The sequence below is a fragment of the Hippoglossus stenolepis genome, chromosome 10 (genome assembly GCF_022539355.2).
Source record: "Hippoglossus stenolepis isolate QCI-W04-F060 chromosome 10, HSTE1.2, whole genome shotgun sequence".
Lineage (NCBI taxonomy): Eukaryota > Metazoa > Chordata > Actinopteri > Pleuronectiformes > Pleuronectidae > Hippoglossus > Hippoglossus stenolepis.
Genome location: NC_061492.1, coordinates 16,139,395 through 16,161,785, shown reverse-complemented (window position 1 = coordinate 16,161,785; position 22,391 = coordinate 16,139,395). Strand labels below are relative to the sequence as shown.

The window sequence follows — 22,391 nt, the reverse complement described above, 5'->3', positions numbered from 1 at the left end:
ATCCTAATCAGCGCTGGCATGGTGGGACAATTTTCTCAGCTACTAAAAAAACAAAACAACAGCCAAATAACACCAGTAAGACGGTGAATGTCGCATGTGAAGCACAGAGAGACAAAAATAGAAAAACGATAGGATACCGAGTTTTTGTTAATGAGTTTTATCTCTTTCTTCGTGTTGTTTCTTTTTTTTCTGCAACTCCCACTTCCTTTTCTCCCTCTTAGTCCTTTTCTGTCACACACACAAACACACACACACTTTCCGTTGATCAGTCAAGCACATATTTCCCCAGCCAGTGTGTTTGTGAGAGCGAAGCTGGTGTGCGTCTGCTGTTGTTGATTTATAGACACGAGTCACAACAGAACACTAGTGGTCACTGCTGGCTCAATTCTACCTCATTAAGATCAATTTTATAACAGCAATTTAGGAAACAATTTGACACCACATCCTCTTCCAAACACAGAAACACAGCGATATACACACACATACACATATGCATAGTTTGACACTGGTCACTGGAGAGAGTGTGTGTGTGGGAGAAGATGTTATGTTAGCAATTTATTTTGTAATGTGTTGCACTGGGTGTGGATTGCAGATATTTATTCTTGGTATTTGTCTCATTTTCTTGCCTTACACACCTCTAATATGGACAGACTTAACGTTCGACATTCCAGCCACTCCTCTGACACAAACTGGATGAACTGGATTAGATATCGACAACACAAGTGAACTTTATTTTGGTGTTTGAATGTCTTATTTCTTTAAGATGTTAATTCCTTCCAAAAAAGATATCAATACAGTTCACAAGAGCAGATGTTTGCTGTGCACAGTTAATCTCTCTGTACAACTGAGCCTGTGTGTTTCTAAGTGCAAGCGTGCGCGTGCGTCTCCCTCACTCAATGAACATCCATAGTTACTGTTGGCTAAACATGCAAAGGTTACTGTAATGTCAGACGCCTGCCAGAGGGGAGTGTGGAATACCACATTAACATAATCCATAGACAACTGTCCCATTTACAAACATTGTCGTGCCACGCTGATCGCCACGGCGCTGCAGGAGCACATGACTGTTGGTGCCACTGCTATGCCACATGAGACCGGAGAGGAGGAATCCGCAACACAATGTGACTCCTCTGACGGGGGAAAGATGTTTCCAAGGAAAATGGCTGGTTGTCAGATTTTTTGCCGTCACTTGCCAGGACAAATTATGATGCTTGAGCCTGAAACATTCCTCCGCTGTACCTGAGGCAAAGACTGGCAGCAGACTGCCAGTTAGAAAATGTGAGACATTGTTGTCTTGTCTGACCGGCTGGGTGCGGACAACTTGGCTGTGTACTGTGAAAACGTCTTATTATTCAGTGGGCAGTACTTGACCTGGCAACAGACCCTTTTTTTTTTTTCCTACGGTGAAGGTTGAGGTAAAAGTTTGTACCAAACTGTGACTTATAACATAACGGGAAGAATATATATATATATATATTTCTTTTTAAAAAATATATAAAATCCTCAATTTTGCAGGAAATGCTGTTGCTTTTATTATTTTCTAAGGCTCATTTTCATTTTTCCTAACAACGGAAATGAATACAAAGCATCCACTAGACTAATATTTAAAGCTTTCACTGTTAATTAGATGTTGTATGGTAGCTAACGTGTTGCCCTCTCCCGCTGGGCCTAGAGTCGGCGCTGACACTCGGAGTGATTGTTTTGATAATTATTATGTGTGCATAAAACAAAGAAGAGGCTCTCCCCGCGTTTAAAAAAAATACATTTTATATTTACAGCTCCTATTAAGTGCGTGAGACTGTGCTTTAAGCATAGTTGTGAGGGATACATTGTTTTCACTCGCATATAACGCGTATTTTAATTAGTCTGTCTTTTGAAATTCCCCGTGTGTGTTGTGGTTTGCGTTTTGGACACTGCCGACTCCCACAGCTCCCAGACATTTCTCAACTTCTTTTACACATTGGGCACATTCCAAACGCTAGAGTCATAAGTTGAAAACCTCTGCGAATGCACGTTTACTCCTTTGGTTGTTTAAAGCATAAACAACTCCTCCATCTTTCTCTACTGTTCTGTTCTGCCTCTTCTTCTTTTTTCCTCTCCTTCCTCAATTGTTTCCAAACCTCTTTCTTTCTTTCTGTCTTTTGGATGCTAGTTGTGGGTGACCTTGGCTGGTGACGACGGTGCCTACTCATTAAGTAGTAAAGATGAATGGTTCCATTATAGCAGGGGGAAAAAAGCGAGCTGGGCCAATTAGTGGTAATTAACAGCAAAGAGGGCGAGGCGCTCTGGAGGGCACCCTGACCCGACTCTGAAGGGGGCAGAGGGTAAGTAGGGGGCATGTGTGTATTTGGAGGATATATATAAAAGTATAATAGTGTGTGTAAATGAACCTACTGTATGTGATGTCATGCAGAGGTGTGTATTTTTGTGTGGTGGAGGTAAACAGTTATAGTTGAGTGGTCAATGCAGAGGTGGAATATAGATGTGTGTGGAATGTTAGTATTACGTGTTATATAAGTGGGTGTTTTTTGTATGTATGTGTGTGTGACACTGTCCGCATTATAAGGCAAAGCTGCAGGTATTCCTGACCAATGGAATAAAAACACTGTTGACCATTTAGAGGTGATGAAGGTCAACATGTGGCAAAGCCTCTCTTTGACTTTCAGCTCCTCTTCTAATGTCACTCACTCCTCCCGCAGCTCTTCGATGTGACCAGGGAGGTTGTTATAGGCAAAGGTCTGAGAATAAAAGACCCTGAAATGCCAAGCCAATATACCGTCAGCACTAATTTTGCGACGATTTTTATTCTTAATTAGTTTTTTTTTTGTGCTGATCTGCAATATTTTAGCATCTCGACATCAAGGATAAATTCAAGGTTGTTCACCAAGAGAATCTCTCTTACTCTGTCTCTTTCTCAGCAGCTGCGCTTGAATTATTCACCCCGCCTACCTCCCGTTTTTTTTTTATCAGTTCCTGGGTGAAATTGTCACAGCCGTGTAATCCTTCGGGTGCCACTAGCTGGAAGATTGTGAGAGGTGTGTGTGTGTGCTACAAAAGGTATTTGCGGCAGGGTGTTGAAACAGTAGGCAGCACCAAATCATGTGTCCAACATGGAAATCTTTGCAAGTCAATAAAGAAATGTTCAATATAGCAGGGGAACAAGGCTGTGTTGTCACTTTAACAGACATGTTAGAACTGGCAGTTAGTGAGAGAGAGAATATTTGTCAAGGCTGGAGATTTTTTTAAGGTATTTTGCAAAGTGCTTGCAAAGTGCTGCTTTCAGGGCTCCTGAAATTGCAATGCCTGGTAAATGGATGGTTTGAGGAGTATACAATGTATTAGAAGTCAATTGTGCATGGGAGGGCCTATTTTCCATATCGCTAGCCGAACAAGTGTGCGTGTGCGTGTGTGTGTGTGTGCTGTTGCATCTCTGCCTTTGTTGCGAATATATACACACAATGCACACAGATTCAGATTGTACATGCTTCCGCTCCATCTATTCCCCTGTTGCTTCAGACTGTGTCTCTCGGCTCCGTCTTGCGCAGGTTTATCTGTATGGTAGGGTTGCATGAGGTGTGTGTGTGCGGGGGGATACACTGAGAGGGTTGCGGCGTACATCAGAAACCATTATCCATAATGGCCTCTCTCCCCACACCCAACATATCCATTCCTTTTCCCTCTTGTGACATTTATTTTATGACAGCTTACATATCAAATATTTAAATAAACAGAATCCGGGGCTTTGGCTGAAGTTTGCCTGGGGAGTGGATGGTGGGGGGGACTTGCAGGGGAGTGAGGAAGGGGATGGATGATGACATTCATTTCCGAAACAAGGAGAGAAAAAAGAGAAGAGGAGAGGAAGGGGGAGAAAAAAAATGCTTCGCTTGGCTCCAATCAAAGCGGGCGGAGGAGGGCGGCATGTTTTTTCCCCGCTTACCCCTGGCAGCAGTGGTGACAGACGGCTGTGCATGCTCTCGTATGTACGAGCGCGAGTGTTTACGTGCGTGCGCGCATTGTCGCAGGGCTCATCCGTCAGTTTGCAGGGGACGCAGGAGGACGTGGGAGAAGGCCCTTGTGGCTCATAAAAAGGGGTCTGCCGTACTGAAGCAATATCAATTGTGTAGCAACCGTCAATGAGATCAGAGCACGACACAAAGTAACAAAAGATAGTTAGTCTAACGCAGGTAGAAAAAAGGAAGGACAGAAGGAGGGAAATGAAGGTGAGGGCGAGAAAGATTTATCTCTTGTTCCTCAGGAGAGGAAGATGGAGATGAGGCGGGCTAAAAGTGTGAAGGGGAGAGGGAGAGAATGAAGGGGAGAAAGAGAAAGGTGTGTGTGTGTGTGTGTGTGTGTGTGTGTGTGTGTGTGTGTGTGTGTGTGTGTGTGTGTGTGTGTGTGTGTGTGTGTGTGTGTGTGTGTGTGTGTGTGTGTGTGTGTGTGTGTGTGTGTGTATATATAGAGTGTATGTGGAGAGACAGAGTGGTCCTGGGGTGCGGGCGGCCAGTCATGGGCTGGCTGGCGTCGGTGGGAGGCCCATTACTGTCAGGCTAATCTTAAAATAATTAATTGCGAAGTCGACGCTTTTTAAAGAGTATTGTAATTGAATCCTAAATTAGGCTTGGGAAAGGGGACGCGTCCTGCTTTGCTGCAAGTCTGTTCCCATTCTCTAGGCAAATACACACACACACACACACACACACACACACACACACACACACACACACACACACACACATACATCAGTGGGTCGTGCGCACAAGCGGGCAGAGGGAAAAAAAAAGACAACAGGCGAAGGAAATGCTAATGAAATGCATATTTGGGGAGAAAGGGGCCATCTATAATTTAGCTGTGCTCTTTGAATGTGAATGATGTGTATGCAAGCGCTGTGATTTATTTTTGTTGTGCAGAGGGATAATTCTGTCAGAGTAGGCTTTTATTCTTGTAAACAAATGTGGGGAAAAGAGCAGAATAAAAGTGGAGTAATAAAGTAAACAGAATGGTTTGAATATATTTAGCTGCTGGCATGAATAATTTGTATAGGGGACGGAGGGGTTTGATGAAAGAGAAGTGACAGATAGGAGAGCCGTGATACTGCCTGATGAAATTTAGGGTTGGCCTCCAAATCTTCTTTTTTTTTTCTCAATGATTAGTGCTGAGGTGCTCCTCCTTTCCCACACCCGCATTAGTAGCCCTCGCAAACGTGTGCACTCACCCAACATGCACCTTAACAACCCCTCAAACCAAAGGCCTTATTTTGTAGTAGCCTCCGAGGCTCTGTTTAAATATGAGGAGCTCAATATGCTTTCACTTACACACACCGCTTGCCCACATGGCTGCTCCCAGATGACCCCTGCAAAACTATAGGCTATAGAACTTTCTGGATCAAAGCTCCGGGAAAAAAAGGTCTGCCCTCCATAAACGTCGGCCCTGCTTCATAACTCTGGCAGGAGCCCAGGAAGAAAGATGGCACGGATTGCGGGATCAGGAAGACAGATATGCAAGGCTATAATAGAAAGTAAGCAGTCAACAGATGCCTTTTTTAGAGGCTTAAAAGTACAGAAAGTGGGGTAACGTGCAAGATCGTTTTGTCCTTTACTCCAAGAAGCCTTTATTGTAGTTTAGATTACTGTAGGTTTGGTATATTTGCATTTTTATTTATTATATTTTTAGATTGGTTGGCGTTACAGTAACGAGTTATAAAGAAACTATACAAGATGTAAAACTTTAAGAACAAAACAACTAAATATAAAAGAATGTATGTATAATATTTAGTATTTGTACTTGTGATAATGGCCTCTGGACATCAAAAGTATTTGATTTGTTTGATCTACTCAGTTTTTGCTTCACCTCCTAAACACAGAGATTAAAGTAAACAAGTAGTATTCTCTGCACATGCAATGCCTCAATCTCACCTCCACAAACAATCAGAAACCAGTCGAACCACTCCGCCAAACATGTTGGCCTGCGCTGCTGCTCGCTGTGATGCACCAGGCTGTGTGTTTCAGGTTCAGCTTTATAGTCATCTGTATTAAAATCCTTGTCAGAATTGAAATACAATGAAATTCTTTAGCCCTGGCACAATAATCTGGCTGCATCTGTATGACAAATCAAACGTTCCTCATGCTGTTTTCCAAATGTTTGAAACCTATTCAACTCCTATTTGGCCCAGATCTGACAGCTATAAACTTGGCTCAGAACATCCCATTTTCTCCTGGCTGACTGGGATGAATAACAGCAGAGAGGCCAATATTGTGGTCTAGCTGAGCACGGCTGACTCCTCTGTCTCTGTGATCCCTCTATCAATAAGGAACACAGGCCTGTCAGAAGGCCTGCCAACTGTCTGGCTGTCCACGCAGCCTGCTCTCTACACAACATCTGGACACAGATGGTACACAATGATCACACACGCTTCCACACACACACACACACACACACACACACACACACACACACACACACACACACACACACACACACACACACACACACACATTAACAAAAACGTATACACATGTTTCACTGATATTGGCAGACATTCACAGACAAGCTGTGCATTTATAGTTGCTTCATACAATGGTATGTGTGCGTACATTCATATCCATGCATGTGCACAAGTATCGTTAACTTATATTGTTTTTACAATAATTTTGACTTGCTTTAGTATGTAAAACATTCTCTGGTTCACGTTGCCAAATGTGTGAAAAGATACAAAAGACACACACACACACACACACAAATCAGTATATTTACAACTATAAAGACACAGATTGTATGTGAATGCCTGCCAATATCACTGAAATGTGAGTTTTTTTTTATATGTACGCATGTCTTGTCTGTGTGTGTGTGTGTGTGTGTGTGTGTGTGTGTGTGTGTGTGTGTGTGTGTGTGTGTGTGTGTGTGTGTGTGTATGTGTGTGCGTTTACTCATATTGTTTTCCAAAATCATTTAACGAGGAACTGTAAAGTGTAAAACATACACTGCTCTGCACGCACAGAGCCAGGGTGAATACACAATATACACACACACACACACACACACACACACACACACACACACACACACACACACACACACACACACACACACACACACACACACACACACACGCACACACACATTCTTTCACAGATTTTGACACATGGTGAAATCTGTGTGTTGCAGCCAAAGGATCTGCCGCCTCTCCAGGGAAATATGTGCATTCCTTTAATATGTCTGGCCTTTAATAAAAACCTGAACATAAAAGGTCGGTCAAGGTTCAGTGTGTAAAACAACTCATGATCATGGCACTTATTCTGGCCACATTGTGACTTTTTCCCGTATAGATTTTGTCGGCTACTAAATGCTGAATCTAATCACTGTAAAATTTAGCTGCTTATCAATTTTATTTTGCAAAAAACAAATTAGCTAATGAAAACTCAAAAAAGGAAAAGAAAATAATTACAAAGGGATAGGTACCGTGCAGAGAATGTATATGGACAGACAATTTCAATGTGATTGTATCCAAATCTAATTACGGCCCATTAATTGCAAATATCAATCAATTTTCTCAGTCATATGTTATTCATATAGTCTGACACCCCCGCTTCACCTTAAACATAGCTGCCCCGGGGCTTGGCAATAATAAGAGTGAATGGTGGAGTTCAGTGTGAGTCAGGGGTGTGAATGTGCAGTCAGACCATGCATCAGGGCTCCCACAAGCCTGGAGCCTCTCATTGATCGAACCCAGCTCCCCCACCTCAAGTTCCCGTCCAGCCTCGGTAGTGATTGATTCCCAGTCAGGGCCCAGGAGATGAAGAGGCCTGGCCCGGGCTCACAGAGCCTAGGGCCTCACAGAGGGTGACCTGCAGGGGCTGCGGGAGGAGAGAAACCCATTTCCAGGGCCCTTAACCCAGGTCGAGGAAAACCGTTTCTGGGGAAGCCTTCACAGCAAGGCGGAAGAGTGGAGGCTCACATGCATTACAGGGTAACATTGAGGCCACGTCTGCTGCTGGTATTGTGGCAGTGACTGGTACCTGGAGGTGTAGAAGAAAAAGAAGGTGCATGTCAGTTTGAGTGTATATATGCAGGAGGTTAAGAGATATTGGTGCAGGGGAGTTTGGAGGGAAAGAACAGTACCATAACATGTGCTATTACACAATCTGTCATAGCCACACACACGCACACACACACAAACACACACACACACTTGAAAGCTGGAATAAATTTTCTGGCTCCAGTGACAATATTCGCGCCTCCAACCAGCTGTGTTCGCTTCCGCACTGAACATCAACAGGCCCCCACTCTCTCTCTCTCTCTCTCTCTCTCTCTCTCTCTCTCTCTCTCTCTCTCTCTCTCTCTCTCTCTCTCTCTCTCTCGTGTCACTTCACGATGGTCGAGCTGAGGGGATAAAAAAAATTATATGAAAATCAATTTTTTTTCTAATTAACTTTGTAAATTTCCCGCTGAGCTATCAGACGTGCGGGCCTCTTGTGTCGTGCCGAGTCCGATAATGAAATCAATTTGGTTCAAATTGTTTCAGGTGACTTCTAATGAGTATCTAATATCCGCCTGAGGAAGGAAGGTCAGGATATCTGTTTGTTATTTGTTTTTTTTTATTTTTTATTTTTATTTATTTATTTTAAGTGATGGATCACCCACAGGAGAAATATGGATGATTCCACCCTGGAGGACTGGGCAGTGCTCCAAAACAAGCAGCATGAATGTAAATCCTTGTTTTTTAGTGGGGAGCCTCTTTAACTGCACCACGGGTGTGACCTAGTTTGACAACTTTCTTTTTATAGACACAGTGCATTTGCTTTTTATTAATTACCTAAAAGACTTTGTTTTCAAGGTGGAAAGGTGGAAAAGAGCTTAATAACAGGGAGTGGGACTTATTTAGGACTTACTTTAGATGAGGCTTTCAAAATCCTAATTTACTCTCCTCCCTCTCCTTCAATGGGCAGCCTCCCAGCCAGAGGAGCTTGTTAAGCTTTGCCTTACAGGGAAGACTAATGGATGGCAGAGAAAGCCCCCTTAGGACCCTTTAACATCGTTTCTGTTGGTCTGCTCGCTTAGTATTCACTTATGTATTTTCACCCTACTCTGAGCACAATATCATGAATAACCATTGCTAATTCATAAACACACTTGGTGATACGGGACCTCGTTCATAATTATCCAGGCTGTAGAAACGCAGTTCCTCTCCAATACCATTCCATTAGCAAAGGTGGTGATTTCCTTGAATAAAAGGGGGGGAATCGAGCCTGCATATTTAATATGAGCATTTTGGCTTTGCTCCGGGAGACGTGGGAAGCAAAAAGGGCAGCGCGTTTACTCAAATAGCCTGTTCTCGCTCTTTGGGGCAGATGGAGTTATTGTCATTTTCCTCCCCCGTTTTTTCTCTCTCTCTCTCTCTCATTTGGTTGTGTAACAGCATCTCTACATGGGGTTCTGCGGGCTGGGGAAGTTTGAGAGGGAGCGCATTCCTCTCGTTCCACCACGGCCCTTAGAAGAAATGGGCTAGTTCAGCGTCTCTCCTCTGTTCCAGGGTCACGACAGGCAGGAAGCGCACATGGACGGAGAGACAAGAAAAGACTGGGAATTTAGCGAGGCTCGCACTCCTCCACATCAGTTACGGCTATTTCCTGAAAGCATTTACATTTTTTGAAGGGGAGACGCTGCTGGTTTGTAGCAGTTTGTCATATATATGGTTTAAAGACACATGCTCAGGGCTTGTAACAGTCAGCATGTTAGAGGCAAAGGAAGAATTTAGATCTTTGACCAAACTTGAAAAACACAACAAAATGTCCCCTGGAAGTGTTTAGTCCCAGTGTGTGTTTATATTTGTTGGTCCGTTCATCCCTCTTACTTCTTATCCAGTGGAAATCAAAATAAATTCATTCCTCTTCAGAAAACTGCACCTTAGCAGGAGATTTTCCTGGCAAATTTGCAGCCTCTGTTCTTCCACACGTTTCCTCTACTGTTTGCAGACAATTGCATTTTATTTGTTTTCATTCTCTAATGGCGTGTCGCCGGCATGTCAGGCACATCTCGTTTTGTCATTGAGGTTTTTTTTTTCTCTCTCTCCGCTGCTTCTTTTGCTCTGTCTCGGAGAAGGAAAAGGGCTCCGGCGAACCCGCGACCCCAATCTCACTCGAGACAGATGAAGCAGCCTCTCTCCTCCTTCTCCTCTCCCTCCTCTCTTCCCTCCACTCCTCTGCTCTCCTCTTCCCATCCCCCCACCTCCATCTTCTCTTAGCGCCGGCCGTGACGAACCGAACGCCCGGCAACTTTTCCTGATACACACGGGAGGGGGTTGGATGGGAGAGGGTGGGTGTGCGTTTCCTAGCACCATGATGTTTGTATGTGTGTTTGTGCGTGGTGTAAATATTGGTGTTAAACGCAGAGGGCACGCCGATCAACAGCTCCAAGGACAACGCCGGAGAGAGACCAATTATGTGCATTGCGCCAAGCACAAAAGCACGGTAGTCGGCCGCATAACAACAGCCTGTTATCTGGCTTCTCTGTGTTTCCCTTTCTTTCTCAACTCGCGACGTTATTGCCAAACGTATACTGCGCTCGTTTATACCCCCCTTTCATCCCCTCTATGGCTGTCACTGCCTGCACGGCTCTCTCTCTCCCCTCAGATGATTGTTCATAGGTAGCCAGCCTTCATGCCTAGCTGCCCGTGCCATCCAGGCATACAGGGCTGACGAAAGGCAGTTTGGCTCTACCCAGCTCCCCGTGGACCAGTGGCAGTCTTGGCGCTGTCATTCGTCACGAGCCTCTTTACTAACAAGGCGTGCGCACAGAGATGCAGGACGAGATTGTGTTTCAGGACATAATTCACTGAATTTAGTCCTCTTAGCGATGCAGCAGTCACAAGGGAGCACCAGCATGCACACAGCTCAGAGTCTTCACTACACACTTACACAACAAGTTCCGCTTTTAGGATAAATTCATAAAAAAGAAGAAGGTCTATCCACGCTAACTTGTGTTTCATTGTCAGTATTTAGTATTTATGAACTTGCTTTAATACAGGCAGTGAAATGAAATGATGAACCGATAAGAAAAAGGGATCTATTCCTCTTGGAGGCCGGGCAAGGAGGAGTTAACAGCGCGCGACTCCTCTCCTCTCCTCTCCGCTTGATGACATCAGTATTGTCTCTGCATCCATGAAATTAATTTTTCTAATCTTAGTCAGCAGGAGCGGGGGAATTTGCACACATTAATATGGAACTCGATCTGTACTCGCCCACAGCTGCAGTCTCTCTTCTTCTCCTCTTTCTCCCTCTCCTCCTCTCCCTTCTTCTCCTTTCACCCTCTATTTTTTTCCTGCGTAAAACTGTAGGCCCAAATGCACAGGGTTTCAAGCCTGAAATGTAGAGCTTTGTTCTGGAGGCCCAGTCATCGGCGGGCCCCGCAGTGTAATAGGAACTGGAGAGCGCTCTGCTGCATGGTATAAATAAATAACATAAAAGACGAGGCTGATAGTCCCAGCAGACCAGCCGGCTCTGGCTGCAGCATGTTGATTCTCCAGAGACAGACGTGGCACAGAGGATAAAGAGGATCCGTTGACAATAATTATCCTTATTTGTTTCTCCTCACAAATACACACAGGCTAAAATGGTTTCATTACACAGGAATAAAAGGCGGGATTCTGCACTCGTCCATCCGAGAAAATGAGAAGATAATCAATACCAAAAAAAGCATCTTGGGCCTAATTTTTTTACACAATCGGGTTTGATACATCTTTTTAAAAGTGATAGTCAGGAGCGTTTTTTGCACGGCAGTAATTTACACCATGTTAGTGCTAAATAGGTCTTTACAAGTAATAGCTGAGAAATAGGAATCCTGTTCTTTTTGCACATCACACTGAAGACTCAGGAGTATCCAAGCAGTTAAATACATAGATGTGTAGAGCACCAGTCTAAACTGTTACCTATTAGGGAAGTTAAATGACCAGGGATCATAATAGTTCACTAAATTGCTCTTTCGTTGTCTAAACTATTTCTGAAGTAGCCACTGCTCAATAAAGCAGCCCATAAAGAACATAAGAGGGAACATCTTCTATTTCAGTGTTGGTTGTATGAAGACCAACATGCTGTTTACGTCAGAAAAAGCTGACTTATTTATGAGATTGTAGATTGACCTCACTGTATTATTGCTACACCTGCTAAGTGTGTGCGTGCGTGCGTGCGTGCGTGTGTGTGTGTGTGTGCAGATTGTAAATAACTGAAATGAAGGAGTGATGCAGACAGGGGATGATTTGGTCATCTAGTGTGAAGGACATGGGTAGCAATAGCCAGAGGGACAACGTGTGTGTGCGTGTGTGTATGCGCATCCTAGCCCTGCTACAACACGTTCATTCACCACGGCTGATAAATCAGAATATTTTCCCAAATAATTCCCCACATTCAAAATGAAATTGGAATAATAACCATTTACCAATATTGTTTTATGTTTGTTTGATCCCAGTGTGTGTCTCATAATCCACATATCCCGGCCCTTTTGTGTCGAGCATTTTGTCTCTTTCTGATTAACAACTTAGCACATTAAAGCGAGAAGGAGTAAAATTATTTTCGCAACATAAAAATGCCGTCGATGGAGCTCAGAAAAGCAATTTAGCAGGTTTCACCCCACAGTAATTTCACCCATGTTCTGTTTTAATGGCTTTGTTTTGCAAAAAAAGGGAGAGAGAGAGTCGGAACATTGTAGAGGAGTTCATAAATTGAATTTTAAATTTAGCAGTTGAATTACTATTGTCTCCCATGCCTCCTCCCCCACCTCCATTGAACGGCATGCCCAGATGAACAAAAGTGAAAAACGCATTTGAAGAAAATAAAAAACAATTTCTTTGTATAGCCTCTAGTTTTTTTTTCTATTTTTTCTGCTGTCCCTCCTGGCAAAAAACACGATTCACTTTGTGTCATATTCATAATTTTGTATCTAAGTACAGCCTTTTCTCTGAGGGTAGGAAAAAAAATAATGTTTCAATTTGTCAAGAATTATTGTCGTTTTTTTTTTGTGCCTAGTGGTGTGAGGGGAATGGTGGGCAGATCTCGAGGAAAAGGCTGCAGTGGGCTGAAATCTCATTTAGTGGAACTTGTCATGAGAGCAGATATGAGGCTCCATTTGGGGTGGCAGAGAATTGTCATTTTTTTGCCTCCGTGGATAGGTGTGGATAATGCCATGTGTGGAAGACGGACCAACGTGTCAGATAGCTCTATATCATTTTATTGCAGCTGCTTTATTTAAGAATCCCTCACAAGTGTGTGAGTGACAGAGCGGGAGAGAGAGACGTTGCTAACAAACGTTTCTGTGCATGTGTGTGCGTGCATGTGTGTGTGTGTTTAATCGAGCATCCTCTCCTCCGCTCCCAAAACTCTGAAGTTGTTTTCCGTGTCCAGTGCCTCTCTAAGTGCAGCAGTTAACGTGCTTTTCAGGCGTGCATGTGAGAGGATTTACTTGTGTTGCACTCAGCATTTTTTGGCAAACGCAGGACCTCTTGAGATGGATTGCTGAACTTGATGTAGAGTTAGGGAGGGGGTGTGTGTGTGTGTGTTTCTGTCCCATATCACAGGTGGCACAGTGCCCTGGATTTTCAGACCTGGAGAGTGACGTCCTCTCACTGCATAGGGACATGTGTGTGTCTGTGTGTAAAAACATTTAGGCAGGTCATCTGCTTCCCTGCATCAAAACACCATTAACCTTACATTTGAAACATATGACCGGTGCCAGTTTTAGCACATCCAAAGCACCTTAAAACAAATTCCTCCTTTGGTGTTCACTTAGTTTAACTCTGTTTATTGCTTCGTTACAATTTACTGTACTTAAGGGCTAAATCTGGTTTAGCTGCTGTATCGTGAATGAAGTTATTAGTCGCTCTCCGGTTCAGCCCGGCTCTGCATCTTCTCACTGAGGTTTAAGGAGCAGAGACAAATACTGTGATGATTCAAGGTTTTCTGCTCCCAAATTTAAAAAAAAAATAATTTTACCTCTTGAACCTTAATTTCATCAATAAATATTTAAAAAATACAAACTCAAAATCAAAAATGGGGGTATATGCATGGGGGTATATGCAAAATGACTCATAACTTTGAATATTCCCTGAGGTGCTTTACTTGATTGCTGGCAAACATTTTGTCAGATGAGGTCAATTTCTTCCAGTGGTTAAATATTTCATTTTACTCATATTACCATGCTGGTATTACTCAGTGACTCCAGCCTCTGCAGCGTGGGGAATGATCTAGTTATTAGCAGCTTCATACATGAATGGCAAAGTAAAGAGGAGAGTACATGAGCAGGACAGGCATTATAACACAAAAATAAATGTCAGAAAGGTTTTTTTCCCCCCTCTTCCTCAGGTATAGACTCTTGAAATCCTGTGATGTTACCCTTTGCAGTGTGACCCCCTCTCCTCACCAAACGCACGCTGACACACTCCTCCACACTGCGAAATAACTTTTGGACACCCAAGAGCACTCATTCGTCTCTCTCTGGCTTTCTTTCTCCATCTCTCTCACTACCCAAACAGACTTTTTTCTCTCTCCCTCTCGCTCTCCGTCGCTCCCCTCCACGCTCTGTGAATTAGTCCAAACTACTCCACGCGCATGCCTCAGTAGACAAAACCACTTTAAAACTAGAGCACCGTAACCGTCTGCACGTAACCTGCTGAATAAAGTGCTCCCATCCCCTGACATGTCTTCTCGATATTAGCCCGGCAATATGAGGCAGCAGCAATTTCTCCTCTCCACTAGACGAGGTGATATTGAGTTGGGGAGAAGAAAGGGAACTGAGGAGGGAGCTGGTGGTGGTGGTGATAGAGAAGGAAGGAGGGGAGGTGGGGCAGGAGGGGAGGTTAGTTGGAGATGAGAGAGGAGAAGTGAGTGTGTGTGTGAGTGTGAGTGTGAGTGTGCGTGCGTGTGTGTGTGTAAGAAACAGTAGGAGCAAAATGTCATAAATCACACATGATCCTACACGGCGGAGACAAAAGGGAGGAAGCATGAGAGGGGAAAGGGAAGATAGAAGAACTCCACATTATCTACCCGGCAGACAGACAAACACGCCGCTACGGGTGACGGATTAGCATTAGCCCGACGCGCTGTACCGGAGTTTCGCAATGGCTGAGAACCCCAGACAACCCCTAAAAAGTCTCAGAAATACTTACAACGGAATAAATCGCCCTTGACAACTTCCCTTTCTGTTTTTTTTGTGTTCCTATAAGAAGCTATATATACTGTAGCTCCAAAGGTGTGGCATGGAGAGCAGGTACCTTGAATGCTCTGAAACCCCTTTGGGGGATTCAAACCCATAAAGTTTGAAATGCAATTCTTGGATTCCGGCCAAACTCTCGAAATTTACCTGTTTCCTAATTTGAACTAACAAGAGCTATTAACTCATTGTAAAGATTAAGATTTCTGCCTGTTGAAGGGAGTGCTCTACAGTGAATATTGGCAGTGGGACTGTGGTTGTGGGAACAAGGCCATAGCAGTTTTATTGCTATTGCTTCCTATCATTTTAAACAACATTTACAACTCTTTTAAAACCCTTCCAGACATTTAAACAAAGATACAAGCTTCAGGTTTTAATTAAATCATTTTGCTTTGGCCCTCCGCCAGCAAACTTTACATCTTTGCTTCTACTTGATTCCATTTGTTGTTAGTTTATGACCTGTATATAGTAAGTTAAGGCTTCCACTGGCTGTGCAGCTCTAAAATAAATCAATGGTGGCTGTGGTTTGGAGTGTGTGCATTGAGTGGACTTCTGTCTGGGCTTCCAACTTGGCAGACGGTGGATGAAATCGCTCGAACGCCTCTAACATGATCACAAAGCACCGTCATGAATGAGTGTGAAATATTGTCCAAGAGAGAAGATCGGATGACACATCATTTATCCCTCTTTTTCCTCCACAGGTGTCCTCCATGGACTTCATGGCTATGAAGCGATCGCAGCTGTACGGCATGGCCAACAATCCTTACTCCACTCCACAGCAGCCAGGGGGCGGACCTTACCCCCCTAGCCAGCCGTACACGTCACCTCCTCCGCACCGATATCCGATGGGCATGCAGGGGAGGGGTCAGATGATGGGTGGCATGCAGTACCCTCAACAGCAGGTATGTCAACAAACCCAAAACAGTGCAGCCGCAACTGCGCGTCTCACTGTGGCTTGTGAGGGAGTGAGTCAGCCCCCCTCGCCAGATAGTGTGGCTGGTGTTATAAGCGATATTGCGGTGGGACGTTCGCTTCTCGTCGTGAACATCCTCCAGCGATTTTACCCCGAAGGCTTGACATGTTCAATTTGAGACGCAGCCTAACGTACGAGGCAGCACATCTCACACCCTGGCATGTGGTGCTGTCACTCCTCTTCATCACTCACTTCCCCTCCGAGAGATGAGTTTGATGCTGTGTGTGTGAGGTTGTTCATATCTCCATGCTTGGTGGTGGAGTGTTTGTATCCTTTATTATTATTTTTGTGTGCGTGTGTTTGTGTGTTTGATTTTGTTGTATGCATGTGATTTTAATTGTGTATGTCTGTGTAGGGGAATGCTCACTGTGTAGTAAACATAGACCAATGTCACAGTCTCTGTGCAACACAAAAGGCCTGTGTTAGAGACAATAGTGCTTCTGTCTGCCTTATTGAGTCCTAAGTGAATGCTATTTGGACTGGAAGTGTTTGTGTGTGTGTTAGAGAGAAAAGTATGCTGTGTATTACTCTGTGTGTACTATACACTGTATGTGTTTTTGTGTCTAATCTTTTTGTCTCACATTTTCTGCACATTTTCCTGCGCATGTGGAAGACAATTTAGCTCCATGGCTGTAGTTTGTAGTGAAACTGTTGCACGGAGCGCCATGGTAAGAGAAGCAGGGGGCTGGGGGGAAGCACAGTGTCCCCTGCTGTCACAGGCTGCCTGCTATATTTAGTCAGCCTGGGTCTGTTGGTCTGTACTGGTACACCTCTCATGGTTGCAAGCAAGCTTCCACGGAGAGAGAATGTGTGACAGAGAGAGAAAAATGGAAAGAGAAGGAGGGAAACACAGATGGACTGACAGACTGACTTTCTGCATTGTCTGAAAATATTGTACAAATAGTCGTACATGCACTAGCAAAGAAAACTGATGTGTAATCAGTGTTTCTGCTATAATCGTACAGGCCTGGCAAGAGGCCAGTAAATGCTAATGTAACAAACTTTTTCTCTCACTAGTTACACTGTGATCTAAGAGGGAGGCCTCATGTCAGACTTTATTACTAAGGCTTCAGGTCTAAACCTCCTCTGACGCATTTTGATGATGTCAACACACTCCAAAATAAGCATCATTGAGCCTGCTCAGGGCTTTAGCAAGTGAAAATACACACAGTTGGGAGCAAGCAGGGGTGTATACAGTATTTGCAGACGTGCTGTGCACAGACACTAATGCAGCACATAATGACGTACAGTCACTCTCACACACAAAAATGCATCCCTGGTACTGTTCAGTGATGAAATCCTCGGACGTATTACATAGGGGATGCAGAGCGTCAGCATAGCAATCACAGCGTAGCACTATGGAACGTAATTAGTTCAAATAGAATTAGTTGTTCACTCTGGCTATAGCCATGGGAACTGCGCTTCTAAAGTTTCTAATTATCTGGCTCTGGCTTTAAAAGCAGCACCACCGCAGTGCCTATCTGCAGCCGGTGAAATCTAGCTCACAGTAATGAGTTTGGAGGAGGAGGTTTAATTCCACACTCTCAGATGAGCATAATGAGCCTCACCTACAGAAAAGCGGTCATGGGTCTGATCAGGGAGGGAGGAGCGGGCTAAAAAAAAATCAATGCTCCAGATGTGTACTGCAAAATATAGCGTGCATCGAGTCGTAAAGTGACTGTTAATTACATATCAAAAGATGCACCAGGCGCAATTAAGATGGACATGATTTCAGCTGCGTTGAAAGGTGGAGGAATCAGACGCCCCACCCTCTTACGTAACCTCAAACGTCGCGAAAAAACTGTCCCAGGATCAGCTGCGGGGGACAATCCCACCAACAAGAGGGAATTGTGGGTTATGTTAAGACGCGGCACGCACAATCCCCCGTGATGCATCGTGCTTCAGGGCTGCGACCTCAGCTTGTCACAGCCTAGCATGCTGGGATGTTGCCAGGCAACGTGACGTCAACAAAGATGTGCGTGTACGTCTATCTCTGTGATTTCCCTGGACTGAGCGACTGTGTGTGTGTGTGTGTGTGTGTGTGTGTGTGTGTGTGTGTGTGTGTGTGTGTGTGTGTGTGTGTGTGTGTGTGTGTGTGTGTGTGTGTGTGTGTGTGTGTGTGTGTGTGTGTTTTAGCAGAGGAACAAAAGCTCCTCTTTGACTGCCTTTCATTATTATGATTAAATCCTGCTAAAATTAAGCCCCACTCCTATTAAATACGGACTCTGCAGCAATACATACATTTCATGCTGTGATGGTATTGGATACGTGAGGGGGCTCACCTTCGTCCTATTACGTAAGACTCCCAACGCAGCGTCAGAATTCATTTTTGTAACAGCTTCATATATATGATGGATGCACTTAGAACCACTGTTATTACACCTGATTAATGCACCACTCTGGTTAAAGATTCCCTGAGAAGGTCTTTGGATTATCAAGAGTAAGAAGGACACTGCCATCATATGATGCTTTGAGAACCACAAACACAAGTCTGCTTAACTGCATTGTATTGATATGGAGATGATGGATATCTAAAAAAAAAAATGTTGATTGGTTAGATATTACTACGGATGGAAAAACAAATCAGAGATCTGGAAAATAAAGTCATAATATTTTAAGAATAAAGTCATAGAATCACAAAAATAAAGTCGTAATTTTAGACTGAATGTAATTTTTGAGGGTGATTAACAGAAGATGTCTGAATATCAGAAGTCACCTGCATTGAAACGAAGAATGAAGAGCATCTTTCTTATTAATTTTCTCTGCTAAGGAGGATATGTTTTGATGGATTTCCATGAAACTCAGAGGAAGGATACAGTATGGGTCAGGGGAGAATCCATTAAAGTTTGGTGTGGATCCGGGTCAGGGGGCTGATCCAGGAATTATTATTATTTTTATTTTTATATAACATTGTGAGATAGGGCATTTTTTTATGTTTTCACAAATTTTCTGGGGAATAATTCATGGATCTAGATGGAAAAAAAATTAAGCATATTCAGAGGACCGATATCTAGGAGTATGTGAAATTTGATGCAGTTTGATTGAATTTAAGGGGACTCTTTGGCCTTGGTGGAGGTATGCATATTATTTTCTTTATCTCTCTATTTCCTCTGAAAATCTAGATTTCTTTCCTCCAATACGGCACTAATACTCTGTTGGAGGACATGTCTAATGATAGCTTGAGATAGCTGTATAAAATTGTAAGTAGGACATGTATCTACAAATTCCAGAAATCTGTTTGAATGCAGCTCGCATATCTCAAGAATCATTCACCTTATTGGCTTTGCTCTTGGCATATGGACCCAAGGAAGTGCAGTGTTGAATTTGTTGCAATTTGGACAAACAATACTTTCAATAATAATAATAAAGTTTGAATAAACAACAGGCGACCAGCACTCTGCCGCAGCTCGGACTCATCGGGTTCTGTGTACTGAGTCAAGCTTCACTGAACTTTGAATAAACAGGTGAACAGCTCTTCCAAACAGGCATGTTTAGAATGGGAACTGTACTTGTAGTATTTAATCACCCAAACAGGATTATTTATCACTTTTTAAATTGTTGTGACTTGTGTACACTCACATGTCATCAACTCAGGGGATATATTATCATTTATATAGTTTTCATTTCATACAATTCCTGTTTACACTGTCACTGAGCTGTTACCTTATTCCTGTTCACGGTGGATTGGTATTTGGTGAACATGGAAACATACTCACAGCATCTGTAACCCAGCAGCAATGGCTGACCCTCGAGTCCGGGTTGAGTCATCGTTTCTGGGCAAGCGTGTTTACCTGTTCAGGCCCTCGAGCATAATGTCTGGAGCCACATATATGCTTGTGGAGACATTTTCCAGTTTACCTGTGCACAAGCGGCTGATGTGATCGTACAGGCACTCTCACACATGCTCTGACACATTCTTAACCCCGCAGTTCAGCACCAATTAAGTATTCTGCTCATGGCCTCCTTTCCTTAATCCAGTCATAGGAGGCAAGCACAGACAGCGATCTCACTGTTGATGTCTCGCAGAGAGAGAGAAAAAAAGCCTCTCCTATTAGCCTCAAGAAAATAAGCCCAGCAAGTGCATTAGGTGTAGTTAGCGTCACGCTGCATCTGCGTGCGAGCGTGTGAGAGACAGTTTGGATGTGTCAGACAGAAGTGAGAGACACAGTGTACGTTTGAAAGAGTGTAACCGACGACGTGTATGGGAGGAGTGAAGGGAGCCAGAACAAATATATCAGCAGAAGAAAAAAAAAAGAGGAGGAAGAAGAGGAAGTAGAAGGAAGGAGGAGGCTGGTGTCTCGGGGATGACAGGCCACACGAGAGAAGTGTCTGTTTGGGAAGTGGAATGAAGTTGAAAGCAAAAAAGAAAAAATAGGAAAAACCAGCGCCGCCAATTCTGAGCGTAATTTCCTGTGATGTCAAAGTTGGCAGACAGAGAGGAAAAGGAATTTGAAGGAAACATTAGTGTTTGATGTGAAAAGAGGGGAGGGGTGATGGAGTGGGGGAAAGAGTAGGAGAAAAAAAACAGATCCTGGGAAATGAAAGAGAGAGAGAGGGGGAGAGAGAGAAAGGACGGAGTGTGTGTATGTTTGTATGTGTGTGGACAGGGTTTGGTGTGAGGCAGAAATCATTACCAGTGTTGGCTGTTTGTTCCTCACACACTGGGCCATGTTAATAGAAGCCGGGCGTTTAAAGTCAAGTGGAAATGTGGCCGACCTGCTGCCTGTTCAGTCCATACAAACCACATTACCCCTTCACAAGCCTCCTGTCCTTCAGGGCTTCGTTCACCTTTTATCCAGTGGCGCTCTCTTTGTAAAGATGATTTTTGTATTCAATAATCAACCTGGCAAAAAATAACAAAACTGAAAAATGAAATCGTTTTTAATAATATTTCAATACACTGTATTTCGTTATACAAAAAACCATAGTCAATTAAAAGGTCTCTATTGGCCAATGGTGTGGTTGATGCAAACAATTCAGACGTCATATGTATTAGACGCATACATGTTTAGCACAACAGCATTTCTACTGCTTTAACGTGATAAACTCAACAATTAAGTTTTGCTATGTTCAATACTTTGTTGTTATGGATTATAGTGGTAGCGTTTGATTCATTCATTGCGATCATCTTTGCTTTGTTATCCTTTAATCCTATCCAGCTGTTGTTGCATATGGAATGCATGCAAATGTCTCACAATAAAAGCCCTGTTAAGAAATGAAGGGTTTCTTTCAACTGAAACGCTAGAGGGGTCTTAATTTGAAACAGTTGAAACGTAACTGTTGATTTTGTATTAACTAGGGGCTGACCTATTTATGGCTTAGCAGATCAGATCGGCCAAGAGCAAGAGCTTTTCACAGACATATTGGTATCCGCGTTTATCTCTCTCGACATGTGCTGATATAAATATATAAAACTTTTATTTTACTGAAAAAACTTTAAACTTTAAATATCTCTGTCATAATGGTTTGATAACGAAGTCTTATGAATCATCCACTTTTTACTTTATGCATATTGGCCAATACATCGGTATCGGCCTCGCAACAAAAACTACAAAGGGAATTTAAACTACAGGCCTTTTACCTTCTGTTGCCATATGCGGTTGCTGTAAATAAAGTCTCTGGTCAGTAATTCTAAGGAAATACATTATATATCTACAAAATGAATGATGGCTGAATTCCATTTTGCTGCTCCAGTTTCAGGGACCCATTATTGTTTGAGCTACCTCACCTTCTTTACTTACTGAGACAACTGAATAGTAAAGAACACCTGAGCCCCTGAACTGAAGTATGGTTTAAATTCTTCCATCTAGTATTTAGTTATAACTGAGGAATAAAATCTAAATATTTATTCATGGCCTTCGTGTTCTCCAGTGTACAGATTATTTCATTTGACTATTGTTACAAAAGTGATTACAAATGATGAAAGAATTCTCTATTGATCTAATTCACCCTCAGCGGTTTTCTTATTTCCTTTCAATAAACTAAGTGAAACCTTGAATCCGTCTTCTTTAATTAACTCTTCTCACTTTACCATGAAGTCACTGAAGGAGCTCTGCTTTGAACTTAAACTTACTCTTACACTGGCCGTAGTTTTTGCTTATAACATTAATAATGGTTCGGCCCTTTCAGTTGTCCCAGTACACCAGTGCAGTGTGAGACTGAGCCAACATGGACCAGGGCCTAGAAACCGAAGCAGCTGAATCGATTGTATTCCTCCGTTATTCAT

The 22,391-nt window shown here is 43.2% G+C and overlaps 1 protein-coding gene across 1 annotated transcript in view; it reads left to right on the top strand.

Moving 5' to 3' along the window:
- The window catches only part of LOC118116366 (AT-rich interactive domain-containing protein 1B), a 176,153-nt gene that overhangs the window by 9,078 nt on the left and 144,684 nt on the right, over positions 1–22,391 (top strand). Inside the window, exon 2 of the mRNA XM_035168042.2 lies at positions 15,894–16,094. Coding sequence (XP_035023933.2) covers positions 15,894–16,094 — 201 coding nt within the window. The remainder of the gene's footprint in view (positions 1–15,893; positions 16,095–22,391) is intronic.